The 22,635-nt window shown below is 44.5% G+C and overlaps 1 protein-coding gene across 4 annotated transcripts in view; it reads right to left on the reverse strand.

Annotated features, from left to right (window-relative positions):
* The window catches only part of Aff3 (AF4/FMR2 family member 3), a 448,844-nt gene that overhangs the window by 359,406 nt on the left and 66,803 nt on the right, over positions 1-22,635 (reverse strand). For 2 of the 4 annotated variants that reach the window (XM_029538747.1, XM_029538746.1), the window contains exons 2-5: positions 6,097-6,183; positions 4,016-4,136; positions 2,529-2,841; positions 2,025-2,410 (exon numbers count right to left, since the gene is read on the reverse strand). In XM_029538747.1, the coding sequence (XP_029394607.1) occupies positions 2,025-2,410; positions 2,529-2,841; positions 4,016-4,136; positions 6,097-6,183 (907 nt within the window). The remainder of the gene's footprint in view (positions 1-2,024; positions 2,411-2,528; positions 2,842-4,015; positions 4,137-6,096; positions 6,184-22,635) is intronic. The other 2 variants (XM_021197940.2, XM_021197941.2) reach the window with 2 other exon arrangements.

A 22,635-nucleotide genomic window follows, 5' to 3' on the forward strand; every position in this document is an offset into this window, starting at 1 on the left:
TGTTACGGATGGTTATGAGCCACCATGTGGTTGCTGGGATTTGAACTCCGGACCTTTGGAAGAGCAGTCAGTGCTCTTAACCACTGAGCCATCTCACCAGCACAGCTTGGTGCTGACTACCTCACTGGATTCTAAATGAACAGTTACCTGATAAACAGGAGTTCCCGCTGTAGGAAAACATCATTTTAATAAGGAAATCAACTAGAAGGAAAATTGTAAATGGATCCCTGGAGGGATAAGTTGGCCACTGGCATTCAAGGATGAACTAGATTTGCTCTGCCAATAGAGATCATTTGACAGAAATGATAAAACCTAGAGTTTGGGGGGAATTCAGTTGGTGGTCTCCATGTGTTTCTCACAGACTTTACAAACAAATGCCTAGGCCTGGAGAGATGGCTTAGCAGTTGAGAGCACATGTTGCTATCTTAAAGTTTTATTCTCAGCATTCACGTCAGGCAGCCACCTGTAATCCCAGGTCCCAGGTATCCATCATCTCTCATGTCCATGAGTACCTGCACTCAGGTACACACACACACAGAGTACACAGACAGACAGACACACACAGTACAGACACACAGACACACACAGAGTACACAGACATGCACACACACACACACAGAATTTTTTTTTCAAAAATAAATCTTTTAAAAAGAACGCCTGGGAAAACTACATTTAGCTTTCCCCATTCCTAAGGCTTCCTGCTTCTAATTACTAGAATACATTATGAACGTGTAATCAAAAGAACTATCGGTTCACCCATCACCACACTTCCTAATTAAACCTCAGTCAACACCTCCTGGAATGCAGACAGTTTGCAAAGGTAACAGGGTCGTGTCCCACTGGCCCATGGAGCGTTCTGAGACGATAGCCTATAGCCTGCAGACTCTGCTCAGTCTCATCAAAAGCACCACAGGACTCATCAAATCCTTTGTCTCCTTTGGTTATTAACTCGGACGAACACCCCAATCACATCATTACTCCATCTTTAGAGAAGAACACGTCAAAGGGAAAAACAACTTAGCAGTTCCTAAGAACGGTGTTAGGAAAAAATCATTCCAGCTTCGACACTACATCATGGGGAGACAACAAAAGCAAATACGCACGGTCATGATTTCTCCTCATGTACTCCTGACAACCATTATGAATTTGGAAGTCACTATGAGACACGCTACTCTAAAAGGATTGCTCTCCACCCAGATTCAAGTAGCTAGTCGCTGCCTTTCCTGCGACCTATCGAGTGGCAGGCTTGTAGGGGATTCTCAACACTCAATGTATCCACTCCACACATTCTGTAATGCAATGTGCAAATGTGCATTCTCAACACTATCCACTCCATTCTGTAATGCAACGTGCAAATGTGGTAGAACAAAATCAAAGTGCAAAGCAGGGGCATATGAACTCAAGTACTTCCTTCTGAGAATACGTCTATATGGCCTAACACAAGTGCCCAAGTAAGGACTCTGGCGAATATGAATGACTCAGAATCATAAGCTTTATAAAGTGGATGGGATACCTAATACGTGGGAATGTTGACCAGACTTAATATTGATTTAATACTTGACAAATTCTTACTTATACAGTGTACAAAGTCAAACTCAATTAAGAAGTTTATCATAAAACTTTTCAAATTTGATTAAAAGGTTCAGAGTTCTGAACTTTTTTATGGAAATATTTTGCCTCCTTGAAAGCTGAAGTACATACGGCCTTTGAAGTGTCTTATATGGCTGCTTTATACCTTAGTCAATGCCATCTTATTCAGGAAATTCCCATGAATTCAACTGAAGGAGGCATTCCATCGCTAAGTAATTCCTACACAACCACAAATGCATATATATGTGTTTCAGTATAAGACAACCAACCCTATTATAATGAATTTGAAAATATCAAAAATTATCACTTCTATTTGAGCACTACGAATCTTCCCACATCGCTGGGGAGGTGGGAGGGGCAGAAACATAGGACTTGCATTTTCAAGTCAGGCTACTACTTCAACAGCGTGTAACTGGCAATGAGAATGAACTCACCTCTGCTTGCTTGGGGATGCTGAACTTGGCAAGCTTAGCCTTGGCTCGGGCTGACTCTGGTTTGTTGGCCGGGACCCCTCTGTAGGCTGCGCAGTGCACAGCAGTTTCTGTAGATGACTTAAGCTTAGGAGATTCGTCAGGAGCCTGGTCCTGGCCATCCATCGGCCTCACGTAGGCAGTTGGTTTCTGCTGCACCAGGCTGGGTTTTGAAGCCAGGGATGGGGGAAAGTTCTGAACACAGTGTCCACTGCCGCCGTGCTTGGCTGCCATTGCAGGTGGCCTCTCCTGGGTCTGTAGCCCCGCCTCCATATTGCACACTTGCTTGGCCCTTGTCTGCTGTCTGCCAACACCATCTCCAAGCAAGGTCCTGAGAGAGCCCTGTTGCGCTGAGTTGGAAGAAGAAGGCAGTGAGGTGAGGACGAGGCTCTCCACACACAGAGAACAGGTTTTGCATTGTGGCTCTTTGAGATCTGTACAAAGCCACTGCCTCATGCCCCTCCTTACCTGCTCTCTGTTGGCCATCGGATGGTGGGTGCCCAGCCTTCTGCCAGCCCATGGTGCCTCTCTTGCCCTGCTGCACAGGGACAGCTGTAGGTGTGGAGGACGCAGTGCTGCAGACTGATGGGGGCTGGGGCTGGGCTCTCGACTCTGCCACAAAATGTTCATCGATCTTGTTCACGGGAGTCTGAGGGACACCCGGCTTGGGGACGCCAACAAGATGACTCTGGTTGGATCTATCAGTTAAAAAGTCTTTCATCTCGTCATAATTTCCTAGTGTATTCTGGATCCGGTTGGAGAGTTCATCCCCCTTGTTAGTCTGGAGAAAGAAAAAATATCCACGGTAATGTTGGAGACAAGATACAGGAAACAGTGCCTGTCAGGTAACAAGGACAAGGCTGACGCGTTCCCAGTAAAAACTGAGGGACAAAAATCTGAAGTCCTTATGGGCTCTGAAGATAGCTGTTAGCCTCTGCATTATTCAAGAACTAGAAACTTGTAATGGATAACTTTAGTGTATATTAATAAACAGGAAGTTGTTAGTTGTTACTGGTATTTATCCTATGGCCAAAATGCATTTATTATCATTTACATATATTTTATATGTATATGTAACCCAAAAATCAGAAAATTTACTCAACTACTTCATTAAATGGTCTAGATTAAGTCTTTCTAGAATTAGTGTATAAGTGTTTTGTAGAACCACTGAGAGCTTTTCTTGAAAACTTAGGTTTGGCTCACAACAGGGTTGCTTCCAGATCCTAAGCAAGTACTTATTCTTGTTAGAAACACAGGGTGTTAGGCTAGAGGAATCACAGTAAATTGAGAAGCAGTACAATATCAAATATGGAAGATTCTCCCGCCCTAAGCAGACCATGGTACAATGTTACCATGTTACTTTGATAGAATGTTACCATGTAAGCTAAAGTTACCATGCAAGCGAAAATGTAAGTGAACTCTTGGACAGTGTTTGATTTTGGAAGAGAGAGGAACTCTGAGATAAGAAGCACTACAAGTGTGGGGGATGGGGGTGAGGGGTGACAACTTGCAAAATTGGTTCTCTTCTTCCACCGTTTGGGTCCCAGTGATCAAACTCAGGTCCTTGGGGTTGGTAGTTGGCACCTCCACCCCAAGAGTCATTCTGACACCCTCCAATCTCCTTACACGATCCACACGTATCAAATATATAACCTAGTCTCTTTTGAATGGTATATAAGAGCCCAGAAAACATTACAGATCCATTAATTTTGGAACCGAAGAGATGGAGTCTGAACTCCTGATAAAAGTCATAACAAGTGGGTCTTAGTGTCACACTTTGCTGGTGAAGTCAAGGAGCCCACGGAGCCATGCAAGCTAGACATCGATGCTCAGAGGTGTGAACCCCACTGCATGTGACACCACAGGAGTAGGGGTATCTTCCCAGGCTAAACAGGCTCTTTCTCGGGACCTTCGAGGCGGCTGAAAGGGAAGGTGAACAGCTGAAAACCATCTACCTTGTAGGGTTCGCTGAAGAGTGAGTAACCCGAGTTAAAGCCGCCACTGTCCTGCTGGGTTTCTTGACTTCTTCTTTCTCGCTCTTTCCTCCGTAACGCATTCCTGTCCGGTTCATAGACACTGCACCAGGAGAAAGGAAAGAGAACAACCCCCAAAATTAAAGGGCCAAGCCCAAAGTCATGTACATCTGAACGCAGACATCTGGTTAATGGATAAATGACAATGGCTGAATAGACAAAGATGAGATTAAAGCCGGGCTCAGCAGGCCAGCTGATCTCCATGACTGACAATCACGTTCTTCCAACCAGAATTAGATGCCTCTGCCTGATTTGAGGGAAAGCAACTATATAAGCAACTCTGTCAGATGATGGAGTGCCTTGCTCAGGTTCGTGGTAATTACTTCAATGTGTAAATACAAATTATGAGGCAACTTCCTCCAGTGACACTCACTGCCTCGAGTGCTATATGGGAATGTTCCTGGCTCTCTGTGTGTGTGTGTGTGTGTGTGTGTCATGTCTGTGTTTCTGTAGTGATTCTATCATTAACTAGCTCCCTGAAGAGCTGTTAAACCTCCAGGCTACAGTGGGTTTCCGCTGTTCCGAGCCTCCTCCTGATCTCTGCTAATCAGTCACATCGTCAAAGACGATGGAATCAATCCTTCCTTCTGATATATTGGACACTATCGCTCCTCCTGACCATAAAAAGTGGGTTAGGAGGAGGGGCTGCAGGAGGCAAAAGGGAAAGATGGAATGTCATTCCCCTCACAAGGAGAAAAATAAAGGGGTTCGTTCACTCCAGAGTGATGAGAAAGTGACTCTAACCGGTGAAAGGAGGCACACTCATCCTCTGGGCTCACTGGCCTAGAGTGGACAGACACACTGCCCATCAGCAAACATATACCCTGAAAACTTGGTACTGTCCTCATTTCTTAGCAGAAGCAAAGAATGATGGTGACATGTCTGCCTGGTCTGGGGAGCAGAGTGGGAACCAAGAGGCCTACCTATTAGTTCAAGGTCTCCTCAAACAGAGAGGCAACGACAGAAAGGCTACTCAACCCCTTTCCTCCCAGGTATCTCCGTTTGAGGCACGGATGTCTCAGGGCACTGCCCTAAGGTCAAAATCAGGATGTGGCCGTAGGTGATTCAGAAGAGAGAGCGAGGACACTGGGAATCCAGGATATTGCTATTAAAACATGGTTATAAAGAAAAGGGTCTGTGGGTTGGAAGAACTGTATGAAAAAAGTAGTATTTTGAATGTTGAATGCCTAATTTTAGTACCTGCGTTGTGCACATGCAGGGGGCATGAGCGACATGGGGACACAGCGATTAAAGGGCACTCCTCACCTCAGTTCAGCTCATGCAGCCAGGGCGTATTTTAAAGTCACTGTCTGCGGGGAGATCCTACACATGCTTCTGGCAAGGCTGCCCGTGCCCCCGAGGCATTTAATTTAAATTTAAAATCAGGAAATGCTAAAATATCCAGAGCAAGGAGGCCATTAGCATTTTAATTCATCCTTAGTACATTACCCAAAGTTATTAGGTTCAGGAGCCTAACCGGTGTCCTTACATTAAAAAAAAAAAAAAAAAATCGTCTACCAACAGAGAGGCTCATCCTTCCGATGTCACAGTCTGTGGCTGAGCAGCACAATGTGGAACCCCCAACACACTCACTCAAGCCCAAAGGGATGGCTGTGATTGTCCTGTGCGGCAGGCAGTTGCTTGCCCTGAGTCCCTGGCTTCTGTAAATGCTGCATAGGTTTCACACACTGACAGGATGGTAGGACACATGATTTATGGCACAGGGGCATGAAGTGGGCTTTGAGCAACAGGACAACTCTAGTCTATCATCAACTTCTAACTTTTAGACTTACGTTGGCTGGCATTTGAAGAGGGTGGGGGGAAGACCTTTCATGCCATGCCTCTGAGCTTCCCTCCTCTGGCACCCGGGGTGCCAACCTTCAAACAGAAACCTCCACACACATGCCATGCAGGCCAAGTCAAGCACACACAAGTCTGGGGTGATGCATGGAATGGCCTTATGCAGGATGAACAAGGTGGGCTTCTGAGGAGGCCCCACACACCCAGAATGATACCTCCTGCATCTGCTGGCTGACGCCTGAACTTCCAGAACTAGAGAATCATTCCTCTGGCTTAGGATATCTTCACCCCTGTAAGAAATACAAACACCACAAGAAGAAAGAGAGAGCGCTTTAAACCTGGCAAGCCTGCATGTGGTATCTTTGCACGTACAGGTCTGCCAGCATTTCCCTCAAAGGCCTATGGGAAGTGGCACATGGACACTGGGATCTAAATGGGAGGTGTGACACTGCCCTCCCCCCCCCCCCCCCCCCAATGCAGTGTTAGGACAGAGGAAAAACCACAGCTTATTCTGTAACACGGTTTCGATGTCTGAGATGAAGGCAAGGGAATGGACACCAGTCAGTTCAGTGTCTCCCCAGGAATTTGGAATAAGAGTCAGATCATACTTTAGGCAAGCTGGAGCTGAGGAAAAGCTGTTCCTGTGTAAATAAACCCCTCTCTCTTTCCCAACCTCCTTGGGCCTGAAGAGACAAGATCAAAACCAGTCCAAGACGCATTCTATGGCTGAATAAGTTTCCTGTGTGGTTCAGCCCATCAACCAGACTATGTATGATTTCAAACAGAAGGGGTCAAGTACCCTTACAGACACCGGTCAGGACATCCAACAGAACTGCTGCACCTGCCGCCCTTTCTCAGGGCCACCCCAAAGCCTGCGCAGTGCATCCACGTCATCAGATGACCCTATGTAGGGCCATAGTCGAGTAACCAAAGGAGATGAAAGGAAACACAAAAGAAAGGACCAGCTTCCCCGATGCCTCCTCTTTAGTCTCTGCTTCTTCTACAGCCTCCACTGAGCAGAGGCATCCCACCCTCTCCTCCTTAACTAGACAAGAAGCCGCCAGGTCTGATGTCAGGCCGGAGGAGCTAAAATATCACCTGCTCACAGCAAACGTCACTCTGAGAGAAAGGCAGGACCTCCCACATTTCCCTATCCCTCACCAATTCTCAGCCCCTTTGCTCCTATAGATTGTGGCGGCTTAACCTGGTCTTAGATAATCCTCATTCCTGGCAGGCTGGTGTACCTGTTAAACTCAGTAACTGCCACGCCGTTTCTGCCTTGCTAACAGATGGTAAAGTCTCTATCAACTGGTAAAGTTTTCCCTTATTTCCATAGAAATTACAAGAATCACACTCCTGAAATGTATATCACCAAATGCATTTATTTATTTTGCACAGAAGTGTGGCAGTCAACCGCCATAATGTTATTATTTATTATGAATGCAGAACAGTCCCAGAAAACGGAATCTTTTAAATCAACTCCTAAAAAAAAAAAAAAAAAAAGCAAATAAAAAAAAAGATAAAAATATTTCTGATTGTTCTTCATTTACTTGATTTTAATCCATTAAGTTGGGTCTCTGGTTTGGCTCAAGCCAAAACCAATATTGAACATGGGTAAGAGGAAGCATCCAAACAAGATAATTTCCAAAATGAATCTATCCTTGAATGCAAGGTGAAAACATGAAACTAAGTAACATTGTTTGTAACTCCGCCTACCTCTTCCTCTGCCACAAACCCCTAAACAGCCACCTGAAGCCTGCTGAGTGTCCATACCCTGCCAGTTAGACGGGGGTGGCAGGTATTATTACTAGGTTAGCTTTTCAAAATCAAGGGCTCCAACATGACCACACACTTCCTTCATCTCAGTCCTTGGAAGATGGGAGCAAGAAGTGAGACCTGTCTCAAACACAAGGAAGCTAAATGGAGCAGGGAATTTAGAAGTATAATTAGACCATCTCATCTTAGATCCTTACTTAAAAAGGGACATCATGCAGAAGAGACAGCAAAGTCCAAAGCTCTTTATTCATCACCACTGAGAGAGAAGGAGATGTCCACAAACCAGGGCATGTCCATAAGCCAAGGGTGAATTAACAGAAAACACAGAAACAAATAGGATAGTCGAAACAAAAAAGCTATTCCCCATACAAAAAGAACAATGAAGAAAAGTATGTTAGTAGTTACAATTTTTCCCAGTTTCCAAACAACAGAAAATTATCTTTTTCTAAGGAGCCCAAGTGCACACACACACTCACATACAGGATTACCATGCATCCTAGACCTACAACAGACAACAGAATCCCATACCCTAAACAGTCACAACTGGTGCTGACAGCATTGCCTATCCCAGTCTCTCCCACACTGTGCTCCCTGGAAGAAAAGGTGCTGATGAGTGCATCCAACCCCGGCAGCTGAGCCCAATGCTTGACCTAGCCAATTCAGCTTGCCAGGACGAGCACTCACTCACCCACGTGCAGCCCACCCACATAGGAGCGCTCATTCCAAACCAACTGCCATTTCCCATGGAGGTGGCTGTCAGCAAAGGGTATATGGAGCCAACTTCAGCCCTTGACTGGAATCATGCTTTGCTGTTTATAAAAAGATCGTCCTAACTTACAGTGTGTCTCCAGATTAGGGGTTTAGCATTCACAGCATTAGCTGTTGTTATAACAAAACACCTGAGGCAGTATACCTTACAAAGAAATGGGGGCTTTTTGGTTTTTGGGTTTTGTTTTAGTTTGGGAAGCTGAACATCCAAGGTCAGATGGTTCCAGCTATTTAATCAGCAGTGATGGCCTTCTGGCTACATTATAGCATAGTAGATAGCATCATTTGGGGGTTCATAAGAAAGACCCAAAGGATTTACCATCTGTGCCCACTTACACGGCAACTCACTCTCACAACTAGACAGTCTAGGAAGGAAGAGTAAGCCCTTTTTAATGCAGAGAACGCCTAGACTAGATGCCACCTTTTCAAGAAGTTCTAGCCCCACAGGACTAGAGACCATGCTTTCAACAAATGGGCCTCTGGGAATTCGCTCATACCACCTCCAAACCATGGCAGCGACTAGTTAGGAGTAGAGTGATTATCTCCTGACCTTTAGGAATGTTAGTCTGGTTACCGTGTCTTTAAAGAGGCTACCTTTCAAACAGCAGAAACACTGCTTAGTCCAAAGCCAACTGCTCAGTTGTGAGGGAAATACTCAGGGCGATGGCCAATCCTTCCTACTGCTGAGAAGCTGCCTCAGAGCAAGAGAGAAAGAAGAAAGGAGCTCACTCATAAGCAGCGTGGGCACCAGGTACGCAGACAAGCTCTGAGCTGGGCCCCGTAGGAGCCTCGGGCAGAAGAGAAACCACTGAGTGGTCCATAACACAGTTCACGGCTGGGTGACCTTCGCCCTTGGCAGACAACGTGACTTCCTTGGCTAGAACTCTGGTTTCAGAATCCCATGGCCTAGGTTTGCCCACTACCTGTCCTGACTGCTCCCCTCAGAGCAGGTTTCCCTAGCCTTTCCCAAGAGCAGAAGATGTGGGAACCTCAGGGAACGCTCTCCCCTTCTTCCATTCTCCATCAAAGATGGCTGAGCAGCCTGGCACGGAGGCCATTTTTCAGACATTTTGAGCTCTTGGCCAGCACACTGATGGGTATGAACACCCAGAAGGTGAACAGAGAGAGGAAACCAACTGGTGGCAAGAAGGAGCCCGCCGTGCCTCAGAAACTCCGCTGCTCTCAGCCGGCGGCAGCAGGAGACGCTGTGTATAATTAAAGGAGTCTTCTAATCAAACGCCCCGAATTTTTAACAATTGTTTTAAATTTGATGAGCCAAACTAATTACATCTTTTGTTATTTCTAACGTAAACAATAAAAGACCCGGAATCCCGTCTCAAAAGAAAGGAGAGCAAGACGGTTGAGATGTTACCCATAAACCCCTTCCATCTGCAGGCTCGGTGGACAGAAAGGCAGCCGGGCTTAAATGGGTGAAAAGAAGCAGTCAGAGATGAGGTGAGCCAGCGTTCCAGTCTGGTGGAAAGACGAAGGTGTCCCAGATGCAGCCCCTAACGGTGGTCCTGGGTGTGTGTGAGGTGGTGAGCCTGTGGATGGAATGGTGATGCTCCCGGAGAGTGAGTGGACTGGGCAATTCTGACACAACTCGACACAAGCTAGAATCACCTAGGAAGGGGCTTTTAGTGAGAGATTGTCTAGGTTAGGCCAGCCAGTGGGCTTGTCCGTGGGGGACTGTCTTGATTGTTAATTGGCGGAAAGACCCACTTGTGGACACTGCCATTCCATGGGCTAAGAGTTGAGAAATCTAACAAGCAAGCAAGCACAGAAGAGTGTCTTCTCTCTCTGCACTCTGACTGTTGCTCGAGCTCCTACGTTGGCTTTCTTACGAGGAGGGATCCCAACTTGGAATTGTCAGGCAAACCAAGGACACTAGAATGGAGCAAGGTGTGAGAGTTGTGTGAAATGGTTGAGGCTGGTGGTGGTGATGAGGGAGGTTGTACTAGGATAGAGATCGTGGTGGTGGTGACAGTGATGGTGACAGTGATAGTGATGGACCTGAGGGAGCTTATTACATGCCTACTAAGGACAGAAAACTGTTCAACAATGCGCAGTCTCTTCAAGACCCCAAGAGCGTTATGATGTCTCTGCTCCCTTATCCTGGCTTCTTCTTTCCAAGTAAAGCCATTTCAGCTCCAAGCTCACTCCCCATATCCTGCCAGCCTTACGCAAGCAGCCCGCCATCTACCTACCTCAGCCTTGGGTCCTCTGATTGCTCTTGCAGAAAAGTGATGACGCTGAAGGAATTACACACCTGAGCCTCCTCTATACCACGTTCTGAGAGAACTATAGTATCACACCCAGATGAACCACCCACAAAAACCCCAAGTAAATCTAGGGGTGATCTATGCCATTCTCCAGACCCATCTGATTTGTATTAAATTTTCCAATAATGACAGCTACTGCAAATGGATTTCACATGAATTATTTCATTTAATAATCTTGAAACTCCCAAGAGCCATTATCCTTAGTTTCCAATGAAGAAAACAAGAGGCTCTGAGCATAGCTAACTGGCCCTGTCCCACGGGCAGCCAGGAGCAGCTCTTCACTTAGAAGCCCGGCAGTCTGGCACCAGACATAGAATTCCAAGACTCCACTGCACTGTCTCTCTGGGGACAGCCTCCTGACAAGCTTTGACAAATGGTACCCCCATCCTTTGTTAGCGAATGTCAGGCTGAGGGGTGTTAATTTCAAATGGTGACTATTCTTTCAAGATTTGCTAGCCAGTCTTGATTGACTCAATTTTACAAATTCTGTAGTCAAAAACAAAATAAGCAAAAAATAATTTAAAAGAATACAAAACATCAAACCAAACCAACAAAAAACCACCACCAACAACAACAGCAAAAACCAATCATATTATTACTTCAGTTAAGACAATACCAGCAATGACCGACTGACTATCCAGCCCCTGACTGACTCCAGATTACAAGAGTTATAATCCATTTCCCTATTTTATCCTGTTCTTGAGGTGGAATGGAATTCCTTAGAAATTACATAACAACGTCATAAGAGCGTTCTGTAACTAGCATGGCGAGGTTTCTGCTGCAACCTGGAAGGGGACCGGCTGCACCAAGCTTTTACTGATCACCTTCTGGGTCCAAACTCCATTTCTATGTCCCTGGAAATGAAGACTTTAGAATCTCTCTTGTAAACATCCTCCAGTGGATTCTAAGGGGGGGGGGGGTGACAGATAAATGACAGCTTTGCATTGCCAAGGGTTAAATGTTTTTCCTGAGGGAGACCTAAGCCTCCATACCATGAGAACAAGTGTCAGGCGCTAATGGAATTGTTCCATGATAAATAAACTGCCAGGCTGGATGACAAGCAGCTTTCAAAGAGGCTTTCCATATAGTCTAACCAGCAGAAGTTAATTTGAGTTTCTTAACAGGACCTTTTCCCTTCGCAGTGTAAAAGTGCCTTGGGATGAAGCAATTACTCTGATTTACCATCTTCTCCTTGGTAGAATATAAAGATGCGGCGAGCCTCACAAAAGCAGTAACTTAGCCAAATGAGACTGGCTTGCAAAGTCCCTACTACGCTATTTCCCAGCACTCCCTCCATGGCAGCAGCACGGAGCTGCCATCAATCACAGGTGCCTGAGCTGACGCGAGTGGAGGAGGCTGCTTCCTCTCAGGGCTGTGCATGTTGGAGGCAATCAATCATGTTTCCCTACAGCAAATGCTCAGTTAAGATTTGTCTTCGCTTTGCAGCATGTTCCCCAACCTCAGCTCCTAGGAACTCCAAGAGCTGCTTACGGCTCTGCCGCGTTTTACGGCACTACCTGGGTTTTAGTTGGGATGCTTTTCTACACAGCCACTGTCTTAGCCTCTCCGGGTCATTGAGCTGGTGCCTCAGGTTTGAGGTTACCAAGATGGCCAAGTTGAATCTCCCAAGTAGATCAGGCTCCTGGGCATAGAGCTGGGCAGACTGTGTGTTAGCCCTTAAGGAATGGACTGTCCTCTCCTGAATCCAGCCCCTCAATTTGTCTGCCCAGAACCACCGTGGAGATATGCACTTACTGGTTAGAGTGGGCTTCCTGCAAAGGAATGAATAAATTCAGGCTACTTCTAGCTGCTGGCCTGAATTAATTTACCTGTCAGGCGCAGAACTAGCTGACTGCCAGGATGAAATCCGGCAGAGCTGACTTTCAAAAGGATACGCCTGGGCCCACATACCTTCTGATCATGCAGGACAACAATTAGGATCTTCCATATAGACAGCATGGCTGAATTACTTATAGGAGAGGGGAAGGCACTCAGTTTTGGCACAGGGCAGTTTATCAGCTTAACTGGGAGCCTTGTAGGTCAACAGAGTGGGAACGAATAAGGGACAACATTTTGATGATCTCCAGCCCTGACAGAAAACAGGTAACATTCTCTGAGAGATAAAGCTGTAATCACTTCACCACAAAGCTGTAGAGCCTTGTCACAGAGCATCTGGCAAACCAGGCAGATCCTCTCTCTACCTTCTGACCTGCAACACTGCCCCCTTACCTGCCCCACCCAACCAGGCTCTATTTGTCTCCTATCAGCTCTGCAGCCTGCCCCCATGCTCATATTCCACAGACAAACTCACTTTGTCCTATTTGCTCACTGTCTTGGGGCTTGCTGGCTTTTTGAGAGACACATACTCAGGCATTTGAGACACCAGTCTTTAAGAAGGAAAAGCAAGCAGCTCTCCCTGCCTGCTCCTGTCATAAGGCCCTTCCCTGTCAGCCAGTTTCTGACACTTGCTGGCTCTCCCCAGCGCCTGGCCTGGTCTCCTGTCCCCACGATCTGCTTCTGCTGCTCACGGTCAGCTCATTAATTCCCTGCGGGCCCAACCCATGGGCAGGATCACTTCCCAACCTCCCATGGCTAACACTGTCTTGACTGGGTGCCTGAGGTACTTCTTACCCCCTTCTGCTTCCTTGTACTATCCAGGGCTCAAAGTGAAGCTGCCACGTTGACTGGGTCTTTCCTCCCATTACAGTCCCCCGATCAATGTCAGACTCCACCACTGCTCATCATAACGTCCAGTCAATCCCTAGACCAGATACAGCTAAGCTGTGCTGGCTCTCCTCCACTGGAACCTCCCTACCCATAATCACCACTGGGTCCATCCAAGACCCCGGGGTGGGTGGGGGGGATTCCCATGGGTTTCCTGGCTTTTCTTCTGCCTCAGTCAAGTGTCCCTCCACATCTACTCTGGTTTGACAGTGACTAGAATGGTCCTTTTAGTCCCCAGGGTGGTGCTACTGGGAGGTAGCAGAACTTTGGAAAGAGGGGATCTTCAGTCATTGATAGCACAGTCACTAAAAGGGCAATGAGGCATTAACAGCCCTCTTCTCTCTGCTCTGGTTCAAGATGTAAGCACTTTGTTTCCATACATGCTCCCACCATGGTACTCCACCTCACCAGAGACTACACTGATGGTCCCGCCTGGTTTTGGATTGAAATATACAAGACTTTATGCTAAATAAAACTTTTTTACCTGAGCTTAGCTGCCTCCGATATCTGAAGTAAAGCAAATCTGACCAATCTGACACTGAAGCCACACCACGTGGCATTTCTTATCAGGTCACTGCCCTGCCCTGAGGAAATAAGGCTGACTCAGGACCCCACTCACCAATCCTCAGTCTGAAATAGGCTAGTCTCTAGGCCACAGTCTCTCTCTGAGCCTGAGTCACTTGAACACATTTACTCTCTAGCTGCTCACCTCACCCTAAGCCCAAACCTCTCCCGGGAGTAATACTTCTTCTCCTAGCATGCCCAGATGCATCCTGGTATACCCAAGGGCCTCCTGCATCCTACAGAGAACTCTGCAGCTTCACAATGCCTGTGCCTATGCAGAATCCCCCACTGCACTGCAGCTCCCTCAGAAGCCAATCTGTGCTGACCTGTGAAACGGTGCCCTTCGTGCCCCGAAGAGTCCCTGGCACAGAGTAGGCACTGAAAATTTCTTTTAAAAACTGTAAAAACACATAGTAAACAGAAGTTCTTTTTATCTCCTTCCTTGTCCAAATGTCATCCACAGATATAACGCAACTCCAACAAACACAACTAAAATCATTTGCAAACCGAGTCCTGAACTTTCTTTAAGATTCCGGAATTTAACAATCATGGGAATCATGTTACAGGTTATTGTGAGCAACTGCCTGGTGCTGGGGGCTTGTAAGGAAGTTTCGTGCTTGCTAACTTGTTTGTCCCTCTCTGCAAAGCTGTTATATAACACTTGCCACTGTTTGAGAAAACATTTAAATAAATGAACATATAAATACAAAAGTGAAATCAAATCCATGAGCCATAAACATTATTATAATCAGCTTGCAAAATAAAGACCTTTCATCAATAGTACAAAAGAAATGTGGGGCTTAGAAAATTAACGCTATTTCCCCAAAACACAAAATTATTACAATCAGGAGTTTTAGTCCAAAGCAACCATGGATATTAAAAACATTGCATGCTCTAAAATACTATGTTTCTTAATTCACAAATTAAGTAACACTTCTAACCTACAAAGTGTCAGCCAGACAGGGAAAAAACCACAGCCTCGACAAGGCACCGTGAAGGACATTTCTCTGGCTTCCTATGGTGAAAACTCCGCCATCAGTTGAGCTTGACTTGGAGGAAAACATTAAGGATGTGAATCATTCAAACAGTATGTCTCTATAACTCATTCTGTGCTGCCAACAGCAGAGATGATTAATTCTAAATATCCATATAACACAGAGGCAGTAAAGCAAGGGGTCTTCCCTTAGCTGACAGACTCCTTCACACACATTCCCAAACCCACAAGACATGTAATCCATCATAAAAATACTGCATCTGATCCCAAGAATGTTAGCAGCATTATATATTACGGCGCTACCCATGCACGGTCATAGTTATCATGACTCTTAAGGAGATGGTGCCAAGAGGATGTGAGCTCTACCCTGCTGTTTGCTTCCTCATCGCTTCCCTCGGTTTCCCTCCACTTCTCTTTGTGCCTCCCCTCTCCACCCCTCATCACACACACACAACCACAGAAAAGTGAGTGTGCCCTGGTGGGTAGTAAATATAAACAACTCTGTGAATTATTAGGATAAATTTACTAATGAAAATAAGCCTAGAAAGAAGGCCCTTCTGCCTCAAAACTGCTATACTTTTTAACAAGAGTTAGGCAATCTAAAGGAGGCAAGGTGGGCATTTGGTAGTACACAACACAGGAGGAGTCAGGGAAGAGACACCTCATGTCTCTCTTCTCTCCAGCCTTTGATCTCTGCCGAGTCAGCACATCTCAGTGTTCTGCTGAGTCAGCACATCTCAGTCATCTGCTGAGTCGGCACATTTCATTCCTCTGCTGAGTCAGCAGGAAACCTACAATTCTGTTAGCTTCTATCCCAGCTTCTCAGATTTCTGGGTTCTCAGGGGGGATCTCCCTCTCTGAAACTTCACAGTCTAGGCGCTGAGAATTAGCTGAGCTTGTTAAGATTGGCCGAAAGATCACAGAAGTGCCATACTGCCCTTTTAAAAGTAAAAGTCAGAAGGTGTTAACAAAGAATAATTTCCTAGTGGGAAGCATACTACAGGTTGAGCATCTCTAGTCTGGAAATCCGTGCTCTAAATCATTCTAAAAATCTGAGGATGTTTTGTAGCCAACAACATGGCATAAGCGTATACCTGTACTTCATAATAGGTCACTGTCAAAACACAGATGCATTGTGAGTTTTATGTGTACAAGGTATACCTGAAACAAACAAACCACGTCACATTTGGGCCCTATTCCCAGAATATCTCCTTATTACATACAGAAATATTTCTGAATTAAAAACTAGAAATCTTTTACATTTTAGACAACAGGTAATCAAGCAGGAGAAAAAGTATCAAACTTGAAGGTCTCTTGAATAAGAAGTGAATGACTTGGAAGCAGAAAAGACAGAAGATAACAGAAAGAGTTCCCACCGAACCAGAACATTTCTTATCACTGGCCCTGTAGTTGCCAAGGGCCTGGATCACTTTCTAAGAACTTAACATCGGGCCTGGAATGAGGAGACCCAGTCACTACCAAGGAAGAGACAAGCCAGGAGTCACTCCCTGTCATAGGCTCCCTGGTCAAGCACAGGTAATAAAACTAATCCCCACATCGACCCGCTTCCAGGACACAAATGAGCGGTCTGTGAAAATGTCAAAGCATTCTGTCAGTGTGAAATATTACTAATGCCTGGATAAGCTGTAACTAAAACGCCCACTATGAAGAGTAAGAAAACCCACTCCTTATCCATCTCAGACCATAATCTGGGGAGCCTGTCATTAAATACAGACCCCGAGACAATACTGTATTTGGAAACGTATACCACGAACATGTAGGATGTCGCTTCTGTGTTACACATCGACAGCAAAACAAAAGCAAATTTAAAACTAATTAACTATCCAGTCTTGGGGGACTAGTTAGGAAATTGTACTGCTACATACAATGGAAGACTACGCAGCCATGGGAGGAATGGGTCTGAATGTGCAAATATGAAAATACTCAGAATCCATAGCAAGAAGTACACGCTGTGAAAGAACATGGGTGACGTAAACTCTTATGCAAAACAGCCCGTGCATGATAATTAAGATATCGATCTCTGAGAAGAACCACGGGCTACTGGAGAGGAGGAGTTACCCTCCGCCCTGCTCGGGGGGCTGTGTAAGCACGTGCCGCTTCTCTACTTTGGTTTTTAAGATGTCAGTGATGGCGTGAGTTTTCATCTGCTCTCTGACTTCTGAGGTAGTAACATGCACAACACTTTAAGTGTGACGCAAGATATATGCCACACAAGACCAGAGTCCTTAGTTCCCTAGGATAACTTAACCCATTTGCTCTACAAATGTAACCTGTAGACTTTGACTCTAAACAAATACTATGCTGTTCAAAGACATCCTCAGTCTCTCTGTACTAAACTATGTGGGTTTTGAGGGGGAAAATACTATTTATCTTAATAGTGTCAAGCTGCATTTACTCCAACCAAGTGTGGGTTTAGGAGAAATAATGTCCATTTCCCCCCAAAGATAGCACAAGGTGGTAGGTCTTCTGATATGAGAAGGGTCCTTCTTCATGAAGTCAACTTGTTTCCCAGAAAGGAAAAAAAAATTGAGACCACACGCCTGTGTCTAGGCGCCAGGACTTCTGACTTGCTCCACTCCCCTGCCTACAGACTGACTGACGGCTCTACAGACAGACTGACAGCCTACTCCCCGCCTAGCCTCTCTCCCACTCAAAGATCTCCCATCCTTAGAATTCCATCAAAGCCTTCGGCTTCTGCATAAAAGTTAACTCTCTCTTTCAGTCCATCAAACCTTGTTTACTATTTGGGAATGGATCATTCCTGTTTGTTTCTTAGTCAATAAGTAATAAGCTCTTATTTTAGATCAAAATAAATGATCTAAAATCCACTGTGCTTCCTTTTCACCCCAAAAATTTCTATTTTGAGCAGCTGTCACTGACCAGTGTCTACAAACCTTACATACCAAGGAAGCCATCAATAATGTAACACCACTCTAGCATTAATATTAAGCACATCACATTTTTCTTAAACACTAAAGCTTAAGATTAACATTCTCATTCTTTCACTATGAAAATATTTGTAATTCAAAAAATTCAACATGTCATTTCCTAGTCACATAAATTATTAAATGCTTTGAATTCTTGAAAGATTAATAAATACTAAGGACCACATATTTTCATTGATAATCAGAAAACAATGTACCTATTAAAGGTAAAACCATTTTTACCTTCCTTATTGGAAAAGATTTTCTAAAATTCGGTAGTGTTGAGTGTCAGGTGACACTGGCTTCCCACACAGCTGAAGGGTGAGATCAGAATAAACTGACTGAAGACAATTCTGTAATCTGCAACATACTTCTAGAACCTGAAAAAAATAACCTATAGACTTAAAAATATCTCCCTAGGTATATAAAAAAGTAAACTGTCAGAAATATGGATTTATGTCCATGTATTTTATTAAGAGATTATATATGAGAAGGAACTAGAAAAATATATTGTACAACAATCAGAATGTAATTAAATCATTACTTACAGAACCATAAAAACTCTTGTACTTCAATATTCAGTGTCACAGAAAATTTATGGTTCACTCTTGGGAAAAGATTAAAGATGATAAGTTTTTCTCAAATTATGCAATGGTATATTTGTGATGAGCGTTTATGTTGCGTAGGCATGTGTGCTTGAAAACAAGAAAATCTAATAATGTTGCAAATGGTTACTCCCGAGCCACAGAAAAATTGAACTTTATGAACTTTTTCATATGCATGTTTCTTCTAAATTCTTTACCTTTGACATGCATTTCCCTGACACTCATTAGGGTGGGATACTCTTAAAAGAACAGAAAATAATAAAGTGATTGTGACACTGGAAAAACAGGAGCTCTTGTGACCTGTCAGGACCATGTAAAATGGCTAAGCTCCTAGGATTAGGTTGCAGCCTAACAATACATTTCTGGTTCCACATCCCAAAGCGCCAGAAGCAGGGTCTTAAGGAGATGTACAGAGAACAACACATGGCTCAGCAGCCAGGGAGCACCCTACGGACAGATACATAGGATAAACAATATTCAGCCTTAATATGAGCTATAAAGTTTTGGGATACACTCTGTCCCATCTCCCAGAACCCACATGGTGGAGCTCTATGTGGCTTCAGGGTGTGACTAGAGAGAAGTAATTAATTCAAATGAAGCTGTCAGGGCAGGTCCTAACCCGATCCGACAAGTGTCCTTATCAGGAGAGGAAATCTGGACAAAGACACCAGGGATGCCAGCACAAGAACACAGGCCATCTGCAAAGGCAGCAGGAGACCAGCCACCTGCAAGCCAAGAGCACAGACCACAAAGGAAGCAGCCTCATGACATCTTGATCTTAAGCCTCCAGCTTCAGAGGGGGAAGAGAACAAGCCCCTATTGTTTGAGCCAACCAGCCTGTAGCACAGACTAGTCCTCACCGTGTATAACTATTGATGGGCTGTGAGGACGCTAGGCTGAGTCAAGTAGCCAGCCACATATAGATGATGTCACATATACATGGTACCTAAAATAGCCGTATTTAATGAGACAGAGAAGAGACAGAAAGGCCAGGGGAGTAGGAAATGAGCACCTGTCTAATAAACATGGTTGCTGTTTACAAATGAGAAATCCTAAGGACCAGTTTCAAGGCAGCAACAGCAAGGTGCTTACAGATACTGAACTGAACAGGTTAGCTTGCCTGAACAGGAGCATGTTGGTATACAGAGAGGCGGTTATATAGAGAAATGGTTTTGATACATGCACATGGAGAATTAAGGCTAGAGTGGTTTGAGCAGCAAAACAGAGAAGCACTGAATCATGACCAAAACCAGAAGATAAGGACTTTTTATCTGTACACTGCCAAAAGATAAATGATTTACTCCACATAATCGTGCACTGTCCGACAGACAAGCCTAGGAACATTAATGCCCCACTCGCAACACTCATCCTGTTGCTGTGACACAGTACCTGACAAAAACAGCTTAAGGAAGAGAAAAGGGGCTCGAGGTCTGAAAGGAACTGGTTCACCATGGCGCGGACAGCACAGTGCTAGAAGCATGAGCTGGCGCACCTTGAATCTCAGGCAGCAGAAGGTGCTGGTGTTCAGCTAGCTTCCTCCCTCTTGCTCTGAATTCAGAGCAGGGCCCATCCATGAGGTAGTGTTGTCTATATTCAGGGTAGGCATTTTCCTCATTAGTTACTGTCTCTGTAACCCTCACAGACACACTCAGAAGATATCCTTGGTGGTGCCTTCTCAGAGTGTCCCAATGGTAGTAAATAAGTGCTCATCTGGTTTTACTTACTTTTTAAAAATTTTTCTATACGGTATAGTTTGATACTCTTTTTCATACAGTATAGTTTGATACTCTTTTTTATACAGTATAGCTTCATATTCTTTCCCCTCTGAACTCCTCCTAGATCCTCCCCCACACAACCTCACGTTCCCATGCATTCTCCCCTACACTTCTCAACACACACACACACACACAGAGAGAGAGAGAGAGAGAGAGAACCCATTTCTGTCCTGCAATAATAGCAAACATTGACCACCACAGCTAGCATGATGAATTCATAGTTTCTATGAATGTGTGTATGCATGGTACACATGCACAAGTCTGTAAGTGCACACCACACGTGCATTTGCTGGCGGCACAATGCCTGTTCTTTCTTTCTATGACACTGCTCAAACAACACTGCACACCACAATTAAGGGCATATATTAAAGAGGTCCAGGAGGCAGCTGAAATGGCAAAAGATAGACAACAACAGAATCCGAATAAGACTGAAGTGATGCTAGACTGTCACCTAAAGCATAAAATAAATATACATCAGATAGTGACAAAATAAATTATTAAATAGATACATAAGTGGGGTAAGGAAGAGACACAATGATTCTCCCATGCCAAAAAAAAAAAAATCCAAATGATTTACATTGATAGATAGCCCTTAAGCATCACTAACTAGGTAATCTCCAAGAACTACAACTTGGTGTAACAACATAAATAAATGCCATAATGTGGCATAGGAAGGGAAGAGCGGGAGAGAGGACACCTTGTATATAATTGTATCTCTATGGTGTACAAACTAAGTGCACAAAGTAGCTGTAATTTATAGTCTTGGGATTGGAGGTAATAGCCACCCCTGGAGAGGGGATGAGGACATGATTAGAAAGATGCCCTGGGAGAGTTCTGAGGTTCTGCAACTTTCTACACAATTTGATCACTGATCTGTGTTCTGTTGATGCTCAGATCAACTCACTGAACCGAAGCTGACCCACTGCTTCCAACTGTCCACAGCCAAGTGCAGCTGTGGGCTGATGCTGGTTCAGACGCTGTGAGGGCTCTGGTTTCTATCTCTTCTCCATATGGTAAGCCGACTGACTAAGCGCCAACGTTCCGAAAGACCATATGCTGGAGGCTAGGCTGCTCTGCAGAGCCAACTCTGATGATACCTCAGGTCATCAACATATACACAGACAGACACACACACACACAGAGAATAAACAAATGGAACATGCAGAGACCCTTTCAAAGATTTTCTATTTTGGACCAACACTCCATGCCTCAATCACTGCAGATTGATAATAAAGTCTTGTGGACTTCATTTCCAACAAATTTCTAAGATTGGTTCGTTCTTCTTGATCTCTTGTATTTTTGATTTGTATTTTGTATTAATACGTATTTTGCAATCAGTTTGGCAATATCCAATGATAATCTCCACACAACTGCTGGAACAAGTGCATCAGACCTTCTGATGTACCATATGTTTATGAGGTCTTGTGTCAAATGCATAGGCTTGAATATGAAACTTCCTTTCAAAAACCACACATTCACATCAATATGTTAGGAAGTAGAGTGTGGACAAGAAATAAATTCCATTATTAAAAAAATAAAAAGGTTGGGGCTGGCACAGTAGCATAGACCTTTATTGCAAGCACTTGGAAGAGACAGGAGGATGAAAAATTTGAGGCCAGTCTGGGCTACACATTGATACTGAGTAATAAGTATCAAAGTAATAAGAATGGGAATCAAAATAAGAAGCCAGTCATGAGCACATACATAGCCCTACATTTGTTCTATATATAACCGTGTGCAGTAGTATACATCTATAATTTTGCTACTTTGATCTTTGGTACTAGGTGTAATCGTGTGGTGGTATATACCCATAATCCTAGCTCTTGGGAAGTAGAGGCATGGAGATCAGAATTCTGTTTGGTCATCCTCAACCTCATAGTAGGCTGGAGACCATCTTGAGCTACATAGCTGCCTATCTCAAAAAGAAGAAAACGAAGTAGCCAGGCCTGTGGTCTCAGCTCTCACAAACCTAAGGCAGAAAGAACGCTGTGAGTTTGCCGCCAGGTGGACTACATAGTAACCTCCAGTCCTGCAGGGACTACAGAGTGAGAACTCTGTAACAATCTCAAAAACACCACTACCACCACCACCAACAACAACAACAAACCAATGATAGTAACAGTAATAACAACAACAACAACAACAACAATAATAATAATTACTGTAGTCCTAAAACTTGAGAGTAGGAGGAAGCATTAAGAGAAACATTTAAGATTAACTGTATTTATTTTGAACATCTCAACTATAAAAAAAAAAAAAAGTGCACTGTCAATTCCTTATACCTGTCTGAAATTAACTTAAATTATTTA

This window comes from Mus pahari, chromosome 5 (genome assembly GCF_900095145.1).
Source record: "Mus pahari chromosome 5, PAHARI_EIJ_v1.1, whole genome shotgun sequence".
Lineage (NCBI taxonomy): Eukaryota > Metazoa > Chordata > Mammalia > Rodentia > Muridae > Mus > Mus pahari.